Genomic DNA, 19,462 nt, shown 5'->3' on the forward strand with positions numbered 1-19,462 from the left:
TGTTCTAATGGTTATATATCATATGAAAACTTAGCACAAAATAGTTAACATTTATAATGATGGGGTAAGGAGGGGCGGGGCAAGGTGAGGCAAATGATCTGCAGCTGCTGCTATGCAGCACCAGCACTTGAGCGCTCGCAGTTTCTTGTTTGTGCACCAGGGCGGCACCCAGTCAGGTTGGGGTGGGCCAGGGTTGGGGCAGTGGGGGCCAGCCCCTTGCCATTTCTGGGACAGCCCTGGGGGCCAAATCTCGGCCCTTTGCAGGCTGGTTGCGGCCCATGGGCCTTGTGTTTGACATGTCTGATTTAGGCAAACAACATGTGAATCATAAAAATATATTCCTGAAAAAAACCACTTAAAATGTAAAATGGATATTTGAAATTATTTTTATCAAAATGTTTGCATGTACAATATTTTTATCATTGCCATTGTTCATTCTTCTGTCTTTCTGTCATTGTTTATGCTCTTTCCAGAGCACTATGAAGCAACTATGTCTTCCAGACATGTAAACACTACTGATTTCAAACATCTGTTCTGTCCCTACAATTAAAGCTATTAAGAGTGAAACCAATACATTTAATTTTATATTTGTGCGTGTTAGCTCTTTCTATACACATGCCTTTTAAAAAAAATTAAATGCACAAATATGTTAAAGAGTTGCTTCATTTTTATATCCTGCCTGCTTATAATCTGGGATGAAACATAAGTTATTTGCTTCAACACAGTCTCACTGAGAAGTAACACATCCCCACAGTCCTGTTACAATGCAAAGCATTTGAGCTTATCCATAGAGGAGATACATTTTTTTCCCTAACACCAGAAACATGTCCTATTAAATTGGGAGATGATCTGGGAGCATTTCCATTTAGGAAGGACTCCAAGACATTCAAGGCTGAAAAAAACTCAAACAGCCCTTTATGCAGAAGTCAAGAATATAAGCATTTTACTTAAAGTCACTAGAATGGATAGTAGAATTTAGCTGAATTGTTTATATTCATTCACTAAAATGTAATGATCGTTGTGCGTCCATTGACCCAGAAGATTCTGACACCAAGGAGCAGACAGATTTCAACTTGAGGAAGCTGCAGGGAATCAAACACTTGTGGCTGATCTGGCTGGCAATCATACAAAATAGCTGCACCCAGTCTGAGGATGAGGAACAGGAGCTGGAGTGTCTGGCCAGTCTAAGAGAATAGTGCCTAGTTATAGGGCAAGCAAAACAACGGTGTTCAGTCCATCTTTTTGCCAGCTTCACCATTGTGAACTCTTTTAACAACCTTTTGTTACTAATCAGTGTTACTAATCACTAACCTAGTTTCTTTCATTAGAAGCAACTAAGCAACCAATCTGAATTCTGTGTTCTTGACATCATGATCCTCTGATATCTTCAAATTCTGTGTTTCTGGCCCGAGACCAGCTGAAGACCCATCAACAATGCTTAGACAAGGGATCCGCAACGCCCAGGCTGTGGCCCAGTACCAGACAGCAGCCGATTTGAACCAGGTTGCGCAAGCAGCAGGCAAGCACACAAAACCATCCCCTCTCCACCCCCACCACCGTTGCTGGTCTGTGGAGCCGTAAGGGTTGGGAACTGTTGGTTTAGACCACTGAATTATAACTTCAGCAAGCTGCTTTGGATTCTATTGGAAATTAATTACAGGCAAGCTCTCCAGGGACTTTCTCTGTACTGGGCATACATTTGCACAAATATCTTGCTTATCCCTGCCTAAATTTGTGTAGTATTAAATACAACCTATTGCAAATTACTTATCTGCATTTGCATGTGACGGGCCCAGAAACAAAGAGAATCACATCACTTCCAAAATATGTCATATTTAAGATCGTACCAACACAGAGAGAGAAAGAGAGAGAGAGACAGAGACAGAGGTAGGTTTGCTTTCTGTCCTGTCTTCAATTTAGCAGGAAAGTCTCACATAAGCATTCTTCTTATTGGACCCGCAGGAACAAGTCTAACAGAGTCTCTATCTTTACACAAAGGCAGCCATTAACTATGGCTGCTGCTACTGCTGTCAGAGATAGTGTTGATACTTTCCAACAACCATGGAAGAAAGATATAAAGGAGGAAACAGAGAGGAGCATAGAAAGTGGCAGAAAAAGAGAGGCAGAAAGCAGTGAAATAATTTGCTTTCCTGATCCTAGTTTGCTCAGTAGCAGCTAGGGCTGGGTATTTAAGAAAGAATGAAAGAAGTAGGAGCACAAGCAAAAATTACTAATTCTGATGAGAATCTACGGAAGGTGTTTTACAAATCAATATTACCTTGTGTCAAAAAAAAAGAGAAAAGTGGTTAGCTAGGAAAGGTTCTGTTTCTATATCTAGCCAAAGCAGAAATCGCCAGGGAGCACGAAGTCCCATGATTGCACAGGGTGGTCCTGCAATGGCCCTGCAATTTCTTGGCTTCCTGAACATTTCTTTTCTATACAACATAGAATGTTTTCAATTCAATCTTTCTTACGGTCACGGACCAGCACAAACATAGAATGTTTGAATGGGAGGTTCTTTGGTTTCCTGGAAAATACCACCTTCCTGCTGGATCATCTTGATTCCATTTTAGCTCAGCAACAGGTTCACCCTGAGATGGGGCCTGTGCTATGAGTATATAGGTTTGAATAAATAACTAAGGATATAGAAATCAAACAAACAAACAAACAAATAAAATATCCTCATTGCTTTTCAGAGTGAGATGAGCAGCATATAAATTTAATAAATAAATAAATGGGTCACCTGAGAGCTGATGCAAGGAGAATGTGGAAATGAGCTCTAAATTTATAATGCTACCAAGTATTAAAAGTTACATTTATTAATGCTATTTAAGCTACATGAATGTTGTTGCAAAATAAAAACAACCAAATATCACATTTTCAATGGGAGAAAGTATAATAACAAATCATATTAATTTAGCTTATTTCTGATGTATCTATAGATTTTTTTTAAAATGCTGAAGAGAAAATAAATCTGTTTCAATTAATTTAGTTTATTTAGGACATATGCTATTTTTATGTTATTAGTTAGTATATAACTAAAGGCTAACAAAATATTTTGAAGAACATCTTACGGAAGCCAAACGTTCAATAGTTTAGAATCAGCAACAAAATTTTTACAGACAGTAACATTTTCTGGAAGTAATTGATGCCAAGATGTTGATCTGATCAATCCTATGTTACATCAAGATATAAATAAATGCACTTCTAAGACACATTTCTACGCTCTACCGAAGATACTGATCTTGTCAATCAGCATTACAAGAAGTAGATTTTTTTCTTTTTTATTAAAGCAAAAAGTTATCCCAATGTGTTTTAAAAAGGTTAATAGATGAGTCCTTGCCCTTCAGAGATGACATAAAAAGTATTACGAAGGAGAAAACATAAGCATTCATATTTGTATAGGCTTTCATGCTTGTAAGTAAACAGGTTCTCTGCACCTGCTCCATCATTACTCTAGAGATAGCCTCCTGCTTATTTAGATGTTCTTCCAAAAAGGCAACAGTGCATTTTAACAAAGCAGCCATTTTGAGGAGATAAAATGTAATGCACATTCTCAAAACTGCAAAAATTCAAACTGTTTTCAAAAGTATGAAAACTCAAAATGGAAACCTGAATCTTGTCAACAGATGTTCATTTAATCTAAAGTCAATGATACATTTCTGGGTGGAGTGCTGTAGAGTTCTTTCGCTCTCTACTGCCTCCTTTTCATTATCTGCCAGATTTGGAGTTCAGTATCATCAGTGTGCTGTGGGTAGAAAAGACTTTGCACAACTTCATTAGATGTACCAGTTGCACCCTTTCCTAGATTGGGAGGGGGGGCTTCAGAAAGTCACTCATGCCCATCACCTTATGGCTCGATTACTGCAATGCTCTCTATATGGGGATGCACTTGAAATCCACCTGGAAACTTCAATTGCTCCAGCATGCGGCAGTGAGAGCAGTTAACGGGTATGTATTGTTATGTCTATTTAACACCTCTGCTTCATGGGCTGCCGTTTGTTTCCAGATGCATTTCAAACTGCTGGTTGTTACTTGATACTTACCCCTACTTGGCATAGGCCTGGCTACTTGAAGAACTGCCTGTATTCCATAACAGTGTGTGTGTGTGTGTGTGTGTGTGTGTGTGTGTGTGTGTGTGTGTGTGTATGTAATGTATATATGTACTATACACATACACATGCACATATAATGTATATACTATATGTATATCTACAGAGAGACAGAGATAGAGAGACAGAGAGACAGACATTTATTATTGTAAGCCACCCAGAGTTACCCAGTGGTAAGATGAGCAGTCAACAAATTTTATAAATAAAATAAAAACTGACCCATTGATTAAATTCTGCCAGGTTGGTGCATCCTGGCTTCCTTCAATTAAAGACTGGCATCTCTCAAGATCTGGAACTATTCCTCAGTAGCAGTGCCCACCCACTAGAACAAAATTCCCTCCAAGATATGGATGGATTCTGCTATTTGTTTGGAAGAGACAAGAAGATCTGACTCTTTACCCCAGCCTTCAGCAAGGGAAAGTGTGACTTCATTGTGCTTGCCACCTTTTATCTTTATTATTGATTTTATTATAATTTGATTGTGACCTGTCCAAAATCACCAATTCAATGGTGAAAAAAGCAAGGTTCTACATTTAGGCAAGAAAAACCAAATGCACAAGTACAGCATAGGTGGCACCATGCTCAATAGTAGTAACTGTGAGAGGGACCTCGGAGTCCTAGTAGACAATCACCTAAATATGAGCCAGCAGTGTGCTGCAGCTGCCAAAAGGCCAACACAGTGCTAGGCTGCATTAACAGAGGGATAGAATCAAGATCACGTGAAGTATTAATACCACTCTACAATGCCTTGGTAAGGCCACACTTGGAATACTGCATCCAGTTTTGGTCACCACGATGTAAAAAAGATGTTGAGACTCTAGAAAGAGTACAGAGAAGAGCAACAAAGATGATTAGGGGACTGGAGGCTAAACATATAAGGAACGGTTGCTAGAATTGGGTATGTCTAGTTTAACGAAGAGAAGGACAAGGGGGGACATGATAGCAATATTCCAATATCTCAGGGGCTGCCATAAAGAAGAGGGAATTAAGCTATTTTCCAAAGCACCTGAAGGCAGGACAAGAAGCAACGGGTGGAAACTAATCAAGGAGAGAAGCAACCTAGAACTAAGGAGAAACTTCCTGACAGTGAGAACAATTAATCAGTGGAACAGCTTGCCTCCAGAAGCAGTAAATGCTCCAACACTGGAAGTTTTAAGAAGAGACTGGACAGCCATTTGTCCGAAATGGTGTAGGGTTTCCTGCCCGAGCAGGGGGTTGGACTAGATGACCTCCAAGGTCCCTTCCAACTTTACTACTATTACTATTACTATTACTATTGAAAGTTGGGCAGTGTACAATTTATTATACACACAAAAATGTGAAATGTATTATTACAGTTGGCCACAAAGTCAGCCAGACATTTAGACCAGATTTGGCATTTTTATCGACCTTCTCAGTTGTCAGGCAGTGTTAAGGGTATTGCCATAGGATGTAAGCTCTTCCAAATAAAGCTTCCTTTTGCCACTGGCTGTTGGTCATTTGATCAATGCCAATGATGTTCAAGTGATAAGCCAGATGTTTGGGGATTGCACCCAAGGTACCTATTACTATCACTACTATATTTCCTTTCTTTTGCTACAGTCATTCTAGTTCTATTTGCAGTTTTTTGTATTTTGTGATTTTCTCCAGTTCTATCTTTCTTACCAACAACTGTTAAATCAGAATACATACACACACAAACACACACTATACAAAAGAGATGTTTACGTGCCATTAAGTCATTGTCAACTCTGAGCAACCATGTAGTTTCACTATACAAGAAAAACTTCAGATACAAAGGTAGGCCAAGTCAAGAGACATGCATGATAGATATTCCAAAAATGTTCATTATAGTAAGGCAGATAACAGAATCTTGAAAGCTTGTCCAAATTGCTCATTGTTCTATTCTATACCAGGTAAAATTAAAACAGGATTATTTTGAATTTTCTTTTCATACTACCCTCTCTCTCAGAACCATATAGTCTTTTTCTTCAAGTCCCTCCTTAAAGGTCCATTGATTCCTTTCGAAGGCCAGCTCTAAATTCCTTTATGAATCAGGATGCTCCCTGAACAGGCTGGAACTCTCTTGTTATCATTATACAAGTTTCAAAGTATAAACTACTGACAGCAATATAATTTAAATCAGAAATTGAAAGAACATAGCTATACACCCCCCCCCCAGTCTACTTTCTGTGGTGAGTAAAACCAAGTTCTCACAAGAATGCATCAGCAAAATGGATTATAAACTGTAAAAACATAGTGACATGATTGTCATTTCATTTTTGGCAGGATATCAAATAAAACAGATATTAAGTCTTCAACGGGTTTAATTCACCTTGTGAAGGTTCTGTTTTCCAAGGACTGGACACAACATAATGTAGCAAATCTGCACACAATCATTTCTTGCAGCAGATGCCTTCCACAGCAATAGGCTCTTGATCAATTCCCCCCTTCTAGAACTTTGCAAGGTGCTGTTGTCTTGTAAATAGATCTTTAATATTCAGTCCTTTATACTTAAATCTTTTAATATCCAATTCAAACTAGTCTCAAAAGTCTATAAAATAGTATGCAACCTTTGCTTTTTTCCAAAAGTTCTTGCATTAGTTGGGATGAGGTGCTGTTTCAGTGTGATTGTCTATTTATTCATTTACTAATCAAATTTATATGGACATCCATCTCATGGAATGTGACTCTGGACAGCATACAACAGTCCAGTAAAAACAGTAAATAAATTGTTCCTTTTCCAGTAACAGTAAAATAAACCAATAAAATAAATTGTCCTTTTCTAATTGTTACTAAACTCCTAGCTAAGTTCCAAGCTTCAGGCAGAACTCCCACCAGGATATGCTGCTAACCATATTCTGGTTAGCTTGTGGTCCAGGCAGTTAAATGATAATCCTCTTGCCACTTGTAATAGCTGCCAATCTCCAAATGTCACCTACATTTTTCTATCTGTATGCCATTTGCTTATTACCTTTCCTCTTACACTTCTCCCCATTTGTTTTTAGCATTTACTTTTGTAAGGTAAGGGCCTGGATAGGTTAAGGCTTCCCCTGGACATCAGCACATCCCTGAAAACACAAGGGTATGACAGTTATCATAGGCAGCTGCAATGGTGGCTTGAATGCTTGTGAGTGAATGTATGAACTCAAGAGGAACATAGAGATGAGAAGCATTTCTGCCTGGCTGCAGTAGCTTTTCCAAAGCCCCCCAACTTCATTGCCTTACATACCTATAAATGTTTTAAATCAAAACAGAAAAATATATACTACTTTTTACAGTAGTATGACCACCTGACCATTATGGTCTTTGAGGATCCCAATCACAAAAAGGTTGATAGGCATTTTGCTAGACCTTTCTCCAGAGTGAAGTTCTTGAGAGGCAATGACTTCATATAGGTAGATTCACTTACCAATTGCCTTGTTCAGCGACTGTTCAAAGTTACAACAGTACTGGAAAAAATCCATTAAACCAATGTCCACATTTATAATGTTTGCCACATCCCCGGTCATGTGATTCCCATTGCAATACATACTGTCTTATGCCTGATCTATTTTCTTTTTGTTCCCCTCTCCTTGCAAAATAGAGATTAGAGAGGAAGAGATTACAAGAAAGTAAGCAGGCACACAATGGGAAATCCATATCAAAAGGAATGCACTAGTGCAGGCATTCAGCCAGTCTGTTTGCTTACTCTCTTGTAATCTCTTCCTCTCCAATCTCTCCACACTGCAAAGGGAGAAAAGGGGGGGGGAGAGGGAGAGGCCTATAGAGATCACCTGTGGTTCTCCTCCCCCCCACACTTGTTGAAGCGATCTCTCTGCCCTAAGAAGGGAGAGGACCAAAAAAACAAACAAGCAATCTCTTTATGCAGTCTCTCCTTTGCCTTACCCATCTCTATTCCACCAAAGCAAAGACTGGAGATAAAGGGATTAGAAGAGAGTAAACAGGCATACAATGGGGAATATACTGGCTGTTTGTCTAGCATGCTTATGTTCCCAGAACGAAGCATGTTTAGAGTTGCCAATGCTACTGGATTCCTTTCAATGTATATTCCTCATTGTGTCTGCTTATTCTCCTGTAACCCCTTCCTCTCCAATGAATGTAAATACAAACATTAATTCTCTTCTTGCTAATTACCTAGCACCAGGGTGAGCATTCCAAAGGGAAAAAAGGGAAAGCTGAAGTAAAATGTTAGAAGGAAAACAAAAGCCTAAGATGTGAAACTGATTACATAATCTTGTCAGTTACAAGCAACAGCTGTAAGCCAGGGTGAGCAGTCCTGGTCACATGATTTCCTACTAGTAGTCCCAACTGAGATTGCTAAATCAACTGTGGCTGCTAAATACATAAATGTATGTGTAATTCTGATATAATCTGAACTGACTAATTTCATTTTAAGGCACCTGATGCTTCTGGACAACCAAGTACAGATTTCTTTTAGCCTTATATATAAGAAATCTTTATTTGTGTAAGTTAATATATTTGCATTTGAAGAATGGACTAGGAGAATAGACTTGGAGAATATGCAGTACCACGATCTCCCTAAAATATGCAGTACCATGATCTCTACCTAAGTTATGTCCCTTTACAAACAACTGAATATAAGTCTAATAAATAAAAACATGTGATTTCCTCTACACCCCATACAATTAATGACTTCATTCAGATTAGGGTTAGGCAGGAGATACACCACTTAATTTTAATATGATTACATTGTAAACTCTGTAGTACAACTGCCACAGGTAAAGTGAGCAGCAAAGCCCATGTAAGTTTTGACAGCACCCTAGCCTGCCTATAAAGGGCTGATCAGAATTACTGTTGTTTTCTTAAAGACTCACCCATTAAAGTTGCTTGTCACACCTGCACTAAAGGGTTCCGAGACCCACTTTGAGAATCTCTGCTTTAGGGGACTGCATACTTGAGCAATCATTTTTGTACTCTATGAATAAATGACAGGATTAGCTCCTCTACTTTGGAGACTTCAAGTAATTCAACCTAGGCAAGGAAAAATGGCTTTAGTAACAAAAACCTATGTTTATATCACTACATGGGTGAAAGTGCAATGCAATCCATCTAGGGTTGTCTTGAAAGATATTTTGGAAGTTATACTTGGTAAAGAACACAGCAGCCTGAATTCTGTAAATAGTATAAAAGCCACTATTCCATAATAAAACCTTATTTTTATAATTGCACCACTAGTTGCCAACAGATTTCTAGAAGAAGTGCTGGTCACCACCTTTAAGGCCCTATACAGCGTGACACTGGTTTATGTTATGGATTGTATTGCTTTATAGGATTTTCATTGATGCATTCTTTGAAAGACAGCCTACTTAAGATCCCAACTATGCAAAAAAACTGCGAGGACCATAGAATAGAAAATGAGGCAATCATCTTCTGTGATTGCCTCAGTATTCTGGAATACATTGCCTCCAGAATTCTTAATACTTTCAATCCTGGCATTCAGGAAGGCACTAAGGCACTTTACTTGGCACCTGCATGATTATCCCATGGCTCTTTTTAATCATGATTTTATGTAAAAAGATATTTATTTTACTAAGATATTTTATGTCGATATTTTAGGATTGCCACTTCTCAAAAATTAACCTTAATATACTCAATTATGGCCTGACAATCTAGTTCTGTAATTATTTATACTATCAAAGTATCCATAAAAGCCACACTGCTTGTGCATAATTATTTTAACTCTGTTTTACCATGTATGGAACTGACAGATTTTTTTTTTAAAGACATAATTCTTAGATCCACATCAACATAAAGAAGATCTAAAAATTGTGTTAAAAGAAAGCTTGATACAGAATAAAGCAAGTGACTGATAGTCAGCCTGCAATTATCTGAATCCTGCACTGGTTGAATACATTGTACTGAATTGCTAAACAAGCTCTTTCATCTGTATCAAGGTCTAATACCTATGTACATTAATTAAAGGTATGTAGTCATTTACCACAAACAACTAGTACTAACACCCTATGATATAATTATAAAAAGTTCTTACATTGATGCTGAACATTTCAATTAAGAAACAGGTTCTTGTAAAATCATAAAACTGCAATAGAACCATCTGTATCAGAATTGGGCAGATCCACGTTTTGGAACAATATGTGGCTTTAGCTTTATTTTACACATTCATTAGTGTCCCCAATTTTGTCTCTTTCTTATTCTATTCCACATTCCAGATCTAAAGCTATGGTTTGTTAAATAAGCCACACAAGCATATTGCACAGAGATAAAAACCATAATTTACAAATACTGGAGATCATCTAGTGTTTGAACCCAGACTCTGTGTCACCAAAATGAAGGAAAATAAAGCAAGAGGCACATGCATATACTCAGTGCTTTTTTTCTTTAAAAAAAAAAAAGGTGCCAGAATTCACACACCTCATACAACCTACCTTGCCTCCCTACAAGGTTCTATCCCAAAAAGGTGCCGGAACTCCGTTCTGGGCGTTCTATGAGAAAAAAAGCCCTGCATATACTCCAATTTCAAACATAATTTCCTTGCTAAAGTAGTGCACCACCCTTAATAAAGATGTTTTAACTCCTGTGTTCCATCTTTTGAGCTCTTCTTTTTTTACCCCACTGTCTCCCACTACTCTGGAAAGATGCAATGAGCCAGAGCAGTCAAACTTCAGGAGAACTAGAAACCAGAGACAGGATTGGACCAAGGTCCCACCTCCGCTACCTTCACAAAGGACATTTTTCTTCCAATGGATTTCATGCTTTTCTTAACATTTATTTTCCCTGAAAGGAAAAAAGCTCTACAGTAGTGTTATACTGATAGTCCTGCAGTTATATCCATTCATTCACCAATTGTTCAAAGTTAAGACTGTACTGAAAAGTTATGACTAGTCCTCAAAATTCCAGCCATCACAGCACCCTGTCATCACACAATAAAAATTCAAGCTAGCCAGCATATATGGTCACCTCCACCCACTTGTGCTCCCTAGTATCCAGCTGTACCCCTCCTCCTCTCCAACTCTCACCAATGGTCCTTAGCACATGCTCATGGCCCTCCCCTGCTTACAGCTCTCACCCACCCACCAGCCTGCTTGCTTGGTACTCCTTCCTCTGCTCCCGCTGCAATCATGTGAGGTTCTCACATAATGACCTATGCAGTCCTAAGGTTACAACGGCAACCAGGACTGCCAGAATTTCCATCATTAAGTAGTGTGACTGTAAAACATGACATCACATGAATGTTTTTACAACATTAACCCAAAACATGACAATACAGAATGGAATGGAAGCTGTAATTAAACAAAAACACAAAAAGGTTCTAAAAACCCAGAGTTTACATAAAATAAATCAACTGTTCAAAAGTAGTTTATAACCAGGGCTTTTTTTCTCATAGAATGCCCAGACATATGCATTTAGTACTGTATTCCCCCCAAAATAAGACCTAACCGGAAAATAAGCCCTAATGCGTCTTTTGGAGCAAAAATTAATATAAGACCCAGTATTATTTTTGAGGAAACACAGTTATGTGTCTTATTCCATATTTAATGTCATATCTGCTGTCAAAATTAGCCTCAGTTTAATTCATAACCTTGCTTATCTATTTTATTTGCCTTAAAGCAGACAACTGACATATTATAAAAGCAAAATGTGTTACCTCCTTTTCATGTATTCGGAATAATGCTTGTTCATCTCGAGAAGTGCTGTTTTTCCCCATACCTAACTTGGGTGACATCTATTATAAAAAATAATATTTTGTATTTAACACCAGTGTTAACACAGAGAAAAATTATTATAACAAGATAACCAAAAATAGGCGAACGCTACGTACCAATGAGAGAGACATAGGTTTCTCACGTAAATATCTAGGATTTTCAAGCTGAAAAAGATACATTAAAAGAGGTTTAATGTGAAGACTTTCTGAAGTGATAAATTCTAGATCAGTGATTATTTACAAGATGAAGATATTTAAAGGGTTTGTGCTTAGTTTCTGACAGAGACATCTTTAAAAAATCTCATACTAGGTTCATGAAACCAACAGCTTAGCTTTAAGAGTCACAGTCCCTCAAGCAAATCTTCAAAGTTACTATGAAGTAAAGAGGAAAAGTAAGATATAAATGGAATGAAAATAGTTTATATTTAAAACAGAGAAACAAAGAATCACAAAATGAGAGATACTCCTCTCTTGATGCAGGTTATGATATCCCAAAGAATATTTTGAGAAGCAACATTTTAACGTCTATTTATTTATCTAATTTTTCTCAATGGTAATATACATTTATTTATTTTATTTATTTATTTATGAGACTTATATACCGCTTTAAGTGCAAGCACTCTCTAAGCGGTGTACACCAGTAAGCAATGTATATATGTATGTATGTATGTATGTATGTATTATATATATATATATATATATATATATATATATATATATATATATATATATATATATATATATATATATATATATATATATATTTACATTGCCCCCAACAATCTGGGTCCTCATTTTACCTACCCCGGAAAGATGGAAGGCTGAGTCAACCTTGAGCCGGTGAGATTTGAACCGCTGACCTGCTGAACACAGTCAGCTAAAGTGGCCTGCAGTACTGCACTCTAACTGCTGCGCCACCTCGGCTCAGTTTTTTCTGGCTTTTCTTATACTTCAACTCACTCTTTTAACCGGACAACATCTCTGAGATATAAACTGAAAGACTATGAATGATTCATAGTGAGTACATCTGTCAACTCATAGAATTATTCTTTTTACATCTTTGTTAAACAGCCCAATAATTTTACTTAAACACAAAACCCACTGTTTCATTTGTTGAAACAGTGCAATTATGCAAGTACAGACTGATGCAACTAACACCTTTTGCAAATATCTACAAAATGTTTACTTATTTGTTATTTTTAAAAAGTAAATCAGCAATTCTGGATGATTTCCAATATATGCAGACAAAAGTACAATGACTCTTAGATAATCAATGAAATTAAATGCTAGCATGAATATAAAGCAAAATTTCATCCAGCAACTTGGAAGGCATGTTGTAGGTGCTACCTATTTTTTTCCTTCATAACATTTTATTCTGTGTGCATCTGGTGAAATGATCCACAAAAATTCAGTTGATAATAAAAATTGGTTGAACTTCAAGGTGCCTCCAACTCTAATTTTGCTGTAGAAAATCATTTTGTATATTTTGTACCTGTCATATCTTCAAACTATTTTTGTTCTGCTTTTATTTTTTCTGCTATTAATTAATCTTGAAGCTGCCACAAAACTCTAATTCTGTTGTAGAAAACTAACCCAACTATACCCTAGAATTTATAGCTGCTTTGTATGGTTTTCTGAAAAATATATATTTGAAGAACTGCAGTATTATTAAAGAAAATGTAATTTGTATAAGATAAAACTTTGAAATGGAAAACACAATATAGTTTGCCTCCATTATATCCCAAAACTATTGTATCATGCTAAACACTTAAGGATTGAAATGTTTTGACATGGTATCTATTGGCTTGGATAAACTAAAGAGTCTAATTTCATGAATCTTGAATCCTTCTGGATTTTTCATCATCTTATCTGGGATGACAATGAAGATGCTTAAAGGGAAGGGGTGAAGGCTCTGGTGGACCGGTGCAATAAAAGTAACCTGATTTTAAATGATGATAAAACAAAGGAGATCATTGTAGATTTTAGAAAGAGCCGGCATAGTCATACTCCACTCAGTATCAAGGATGCAACTGTGGAGGTGGTCAACAGTATTAAGTATCTGGGGGTGCAGATAACTAACAATCTGACTTGATCTCTCCACACCTCATCCTTAGTGAAGCATGCAAACCAGCGTCTGCATTTCCGGCTCGGATGAGGAGAGCACATCTTTCTCCGTCTGTCTTGGCCACTTTTTACAGAGGCACGATTGACAGCATTTTAACAAACTGTGAGCTTCCGGTACGTGGCGGCGATGATGGCGGCTACCTTGTAGCCGTCCAGCTGGGAAGGTGTTAGAGCCGCAGAGCACAGCGCGCACCAGCTGACCCGCGGTTCGGAATCCCCTTCCCGGGCAAAGGGAAGGGGTAGAGAACGCAGGAGTAGAGGTAGAACCCCTGAACCCCCTCTGGATTTTTTCCTTGAGGGGGTGGAAGGAGCGTTCCCTCGGAGCTCCTGCTGATCTCCGCCTCCCAGCTGTTTTTGCTTCTTCGGAAGCAAAAGGAACCGCCGCTTCTATCTCCGCGGTTAAAGAATCTCGGTGAGTAACTTTTGAAGCGGACAGAGCGGTTTAAAGGATTTCTTTTTATAGTTTAGTGTTTTATTTTCTTCTTCTAGTTAGTTTTGGTTGTTTCTCCTTTGTTCTTTTTTGCTGGCACGGAGAGAGAAAAAGATGGCACTTTGAAAGTGTTCGGCTTTTTTTTTTCCTTTGTCTCTTTGTTCTTATTTTTCTTGGAAGGTAATGGACTTAAATGACTGTTTTTGATTTCCTTGTTCTCAGCTTTGGATCTTTTTTTGATTTTTTCTCTTTTTTCTTTTTCGGAATTCTAAGGATTACAGTATTTTTGTTCCTTTTAATTTTTATCTCCCCCTTCCCTTTTTTTGGGGAGAAGGGAAGAGAGAACTGTGTTTTAAAAAATGGCTTCAAAGAGACAACCGCCTTCTATACTACCCAAGGTGGTTTCCTCTCCCACAACTTTAACCATACAACAACAACAACAACCTAAACATGTACCACCGACCCAGCCACCACCTTCCCCTCCTTTGCCAGGCCTGTCTGCACAAGAGATTAAAGACATAATGGGAGATGCTGTATCTCAAATTAGAGATGAAATGAAGCAACTTGTTGTACAGATTAAATCTGAAATTAAAGTGGAATTAAATGAAATGAAGGACTCATTAGAGGATAATAATACTATTATGCGGCAAGATATAGTTACAGCCTTATCAGGTTTGGCTTCTGTGGTGGTGAAGCTGGACTCGAGAGTGGAGGAAGTTGCAGACAAAGTTGACTTTTTTGAGGATAAATTTCAAGATATGGAAAAGAAGATGGTGATTTCACAAGAAGATATCCTTATGTCTCAGTATAGGGAGATGGAGCATGCCCTGAGGATCAGGGGTCTGAAGGAGGACATGAATCAAGATTTGATGGAGATGGTGCTTAATGATTTAGCTGTTGCTTTGAATATGGATAAAGGAGAATTACGCAGAGAAGTGGAAAAAATTTATAGAGTTAATTCCTGGATTGCGAAGCAGAACTTGCCTAGAGATGTTGTGATTTATTTTACAAAGAAGTCTCTGCGTAATGAAATTATACAAGCTTTTTATAATAAGAGATTCCATATTGCTGCCCAAGATGTTATCATTCTAAAGGAAATCCCATCAAAAATTTTAAGAAACAGGAAAGATTTTGCTTTCTTAGCTAATGAGTTTAAAGCTAGATTGATGCCATTCAGATGGGAGATTCCGACGGGCATTGCTCTGAGCCATGCGGGGATGCGTCACAGGCTGAACACGGTTGATAAAGCTAAAGAGTTTTATAATACGGTCCTGGGTGCAGGCTCAGCTTCATCTGTTCAGAAGCTCTTGAGTGGTAAAGAGCTGGAACAGCAACCTGAAACATTAGGTCTGGTCTCTGCTGGGAAGATGCAAGCTGAATGGCAACGTCAAACAGAGGTTAAAGAGCAGAGGATGACCCGTGCAGCACATAGACGTAAGGAAAAGGAGCAACAAAAGAAAGAAATTAAAGAATCTTCTTCGGAAAGTGCTTCATTGCCGGTGGGAGGAGCAAGACCCAAGAGTTCTGCAACACATACAGCAATGGCAGACCTCCAGGTAGTCTTCTCCAGGCTCCTGGTCAAGGGAGATGGCAAAGTTTCTGACCTGGAATGTTAACGGTCTAAATTCCCCTCAGAAAAGAAAGAAAATCTTTTACTACTTAAAGCAACATAACAATGATGTTATTTGCCTACAGGAAACTCATATTTTACTTAAAGATCAAAAATATTTAGTTAATGCCCGTCTGGGATCTCATTTTGTATCTGCAGCTCCTGGGAAAAGGGGGGGGAGTGGTTATTTATGTGAAGCAAAATTTACCAGCTTGTCTGGTAGAATCAGATCCCCAAGGAAGATATGTAATGATTGAACTTGGTTTATATGGTAAGAAAATACTTATAGTGGGACTTTATGCACCAAATCAGCAACAGGAACAATTTTATAGATTGTTACATCAAAAAATAACTTTGCTGGACTATAGATCCGTGATATTAATGGGTGATTGGAATGGTGTCTTAGATATACAAAGGGACAAGAAAGGTTCTTCTCCTCTTTTTAAACAGGCAAAACTACCTAAAGCCTTTTTTGACATGAAAGAGGACTGGGAACTAAGAGACTATTGGCGGGAATGTAATCAAGAGGAGAGAGACTTTACCTTCTTCTCAGATAGACACCAATCCTTTTCAAGAATTGATTTCTTTTTGATTACAACGGATTTATATAATAGAGTAAAGAATGTAAAGATTTTTCCTAGATCGCTGACGGATCATAGTCCAGTTTGGACGGAGCTGACTCAAGAAAAAGAGGAGAGAAGATCCTGGAGGGTGAATGAGAACTTATTTAGACAAGAAAAGAATGTTCAAAAGTTAAAGGAGTGTTTAAAGGATTATTTTGCTTTGAATATATATAAGGGGACTTCAATGTCAATGGTATGGGATGCAGGTAAAGCATTTATGCGTGGGATTTTGATAAAAATGAATAACTTTCATAGGCAAAAGCAGATTCAGAAACGTAAAGAATTGGAAGATGAGATCAAATTAAAAGAAAAGTTTTTGATTTTAAATCCTTCAGATGAAAGGATTAAAGAATCTATAAAGTTGCTAAGAACACAATTTAACATGTTGATGGCGGATCAATCCGCAACCAATTTATTGTTTATGAAACAAAATACATTTTGTAATGCTAATAAACCAGGGAGATGGTTGGCTTATCAACTAAGAAAGAAACAGAGACGAGAATAATAGATAAAATAAACTATAAGGGTAAACTAGTGTATCAGAAGGAATTGATTAAGAAATCTTTTTTAGATTACTATCAAAAATTATATAAATCTACTAATGTGCAAATTTTAGATATAAATAAATATTTAAGCGAGGCCAACTTTCCCAAACTGACAGAGGACCAGAAACATGAAATTAATGGTTTAATTACTAATGAGGAAATTGCGATAGCAATCAAACAATTGAAACCAGGGAAAGCACCGGGCACGGATGGGTTGACATCTGTTTATTACAAAGCTCTAATGGAAGAGATGATTCAACCATTAGGTGATCTTTTTAATAATATTTTACAGGGCTCAGAGATTCCTCCTTCATGGCGTAGTGCTTTTATATCCTTGATCCCAAAAGAGGATCAAGATCCTACTTTACCAAAGAATTATAGACCTATATCTCTTTTAAATGTTGACTATAAGATATTTGCAAAAATTTTAGCAAATAGGCTTATGAGGGTTGTGCATTATCTTGTGCACAAGGATCAATCTGGGTTTATAACTGGTAGGTACATGAAAAATAATGCTAGACAAATTATTACCTTATTAGAATATCTAGATAAGAATAATCAAGTTTCTGCAGGGCTGATATTTTTAGATGCTGAAAAAGCTTTTGATCAATTGAATTGGCATTTTATGTTAAGAGTAATTGAAGAGATGAATCTTGGTGAAAAGATATTACAAGCTCTTACGGCAATATACCAAAAACAAACGGCACAACTTATTGTTAATGGAGGTTTGTCAGAGGTTTTTACAATAGAGAAAGGTACTAGGCAGGGATGTCCATTATCAACGTTGCTGTTTGTTTTAACATTGGAAATATTGTTGATTAAAATTCGAGTCGCAGGAGATAAAAGGAATAGAAGTTAACAAAAAAGAATATAAGTTAAGAGCTTTTGCAGATGACTTGGTGGTTACTTTGTCACAACCTACTTATTCTGTAGTAAAGTTATTACAGTTGACTTATCATTATGGTTTGGTTTCGGGTTTTAAGATTAATGTTAATAAGACTAAAATCCTACCTAAAAATATGACTATTCGGGAGAAGCAGATTTTGGTTAATTTGACGGGTTTTGAAATTGTTAATAAGGTAAAATATTTGGGGGTGATTTTATCTGTTTCTAATGCAAAATTGTTTAAGAATAACTATGAAAGGTGGTGGGTTAGAGTACAGAAAGACTTGAGGAATTGGGAGAAATTGCAATTATCTCTCATGGGAAGAACTGTAGTGATAAAAATGAATGTTCTACCCAAGTTCCTTTTCTTGTTTCAAATGTTACCGATTTTGAAGAATGAGATTAATTTAAGTGAATGGCAGAAAGGTATTAACAAATTTATCTGGGCAGGGAAAAAACCAAGGGTAAAGTTTAAAATCATGCAAGACTCCCGTGAGAGAGGTGGACTCAAGGTACCGAATTTGAAATTATATTATGATGCGGTGGTTTTAACACCAATTAGTGATTGGGTAAATTTAACAAATTTGGAGATACTCCATTTGGAGGGATGGGATTTACTTTTTGGTTGGCATGCCTATTTAATATTTAATAAAAAAGTGGACCGGGCTTTTAAATCTCATATTATAAGAATCTCTTTACTTAGGGTTTGGAGAAAATATTATAAAAGTGATTTTAAAATACCATTATGGGCTATACCTTGGCATGCGATAGAGGGGATAAAAAGAGGTGTCAAAATGGATACGGTGTCTTATACACAGTTACTTAGATGGGATGGACAAAATTGGCAGTTAAAACTATTGGAAGAGCTAGCACATGAAAATATTATTTATTCTTGGTTTCAATATAGGCAATTAGTAGACAGATGGAAGATGGATCGTAAGGTGGGTTTCCTCAGAGAAGATGAAAATTTTATTAAGCAAGTGAAGGATCAAAGACAAACTCATATTAAGAGAATTTATGGGGTTCTAGTGGAATTGGATTCAGAAACAGAATTAATTAAGGATTGTATGATTAAATGGGCGCAGAATTTTGGAGAACCAGTTCTACTGGATACCTGGGAAACTATTTGGGTGAGAAATGTTAAATTTACACAAGCACAGAATTTAAGGGAGAATTTTTATAAAATGTTTTATAGATGGCACCTTGATCCACAAAAAATGTCTTTTATGTACCCTGACCTACAGCCTAAATGTTGGAGATGTGGTTGTTTGGATGCCACCTATTATATTTGGTGGTCGTGCAGAAATATAAAAGCCTTTTGGATCAAGATATGGTGGAATATTCAGAGAATTTTTAGAAGGAGGGTAAAATTCACTCCACAATTATTTTTATTAGGTATAGTTACTGATTGTGATACAAAGGAGGTTATATTGATGTTGAACTTGATCACAGCCGCAAGGCTGTTAGT

General features: G+C 37.2%; 1 protein-coding gene across 10 annotated transcripts in view; it reads right to left on the minus strand.

Annotated features, from left to right (window-relative positions):
• Positions 1–19,462, minus strand: part of CEP112 (centrosomal protein 112) — a 312,867-nt gene that overhangs the window by 259,350 nt on the left and 34,055 nt on the right. For 8 of the 10 annotated variants that reach the window (XR_005554525.1, XR_005554526.1, XR_005554524.1 and 5 more), the window contains exons 7-8: positions 11,896–11,943; positions 11,722–11,799 (exon numbers count right to left, since the gene is read on the minus strand). The exons of the other annotated variants lie outside the window; for them this stretch is intronic. Coding sequence is in view for 4 of the 8 variants with exons in the window: in XM_039325516.1 (XP_039181450.1) it covers positions 11,722–11,799; positions 11,896–11,943 (126 nt within the window). In the remaining 4 variants the exon portion in view is untranslated. The remainder of the gene's footprint in view (positions 1–11,721; positions 11,800–11,895; positions 11,944–19,462) is intronic. 10 annotated transcript variants of the gene reach the window in all.

The sequence above is a fragment of the Crotalus tigris genome, unplaced genomic scaffold (assembly GCF_016545835.1).
Source record: "Crotalus tigris isolate CLP2741 ecotype Arizona unplaced genomic scaffold, ASM1654583v1 scf7180000024337.5909745, whole genome shotgun sequence".
Classification (NCBI taxonomy): domain Eukaryota; kingdom Metazoa; phylum Chordata; class Lepidosauria; order Squamata; family Viperidae; genus Crotalus; species Crotalus tigris.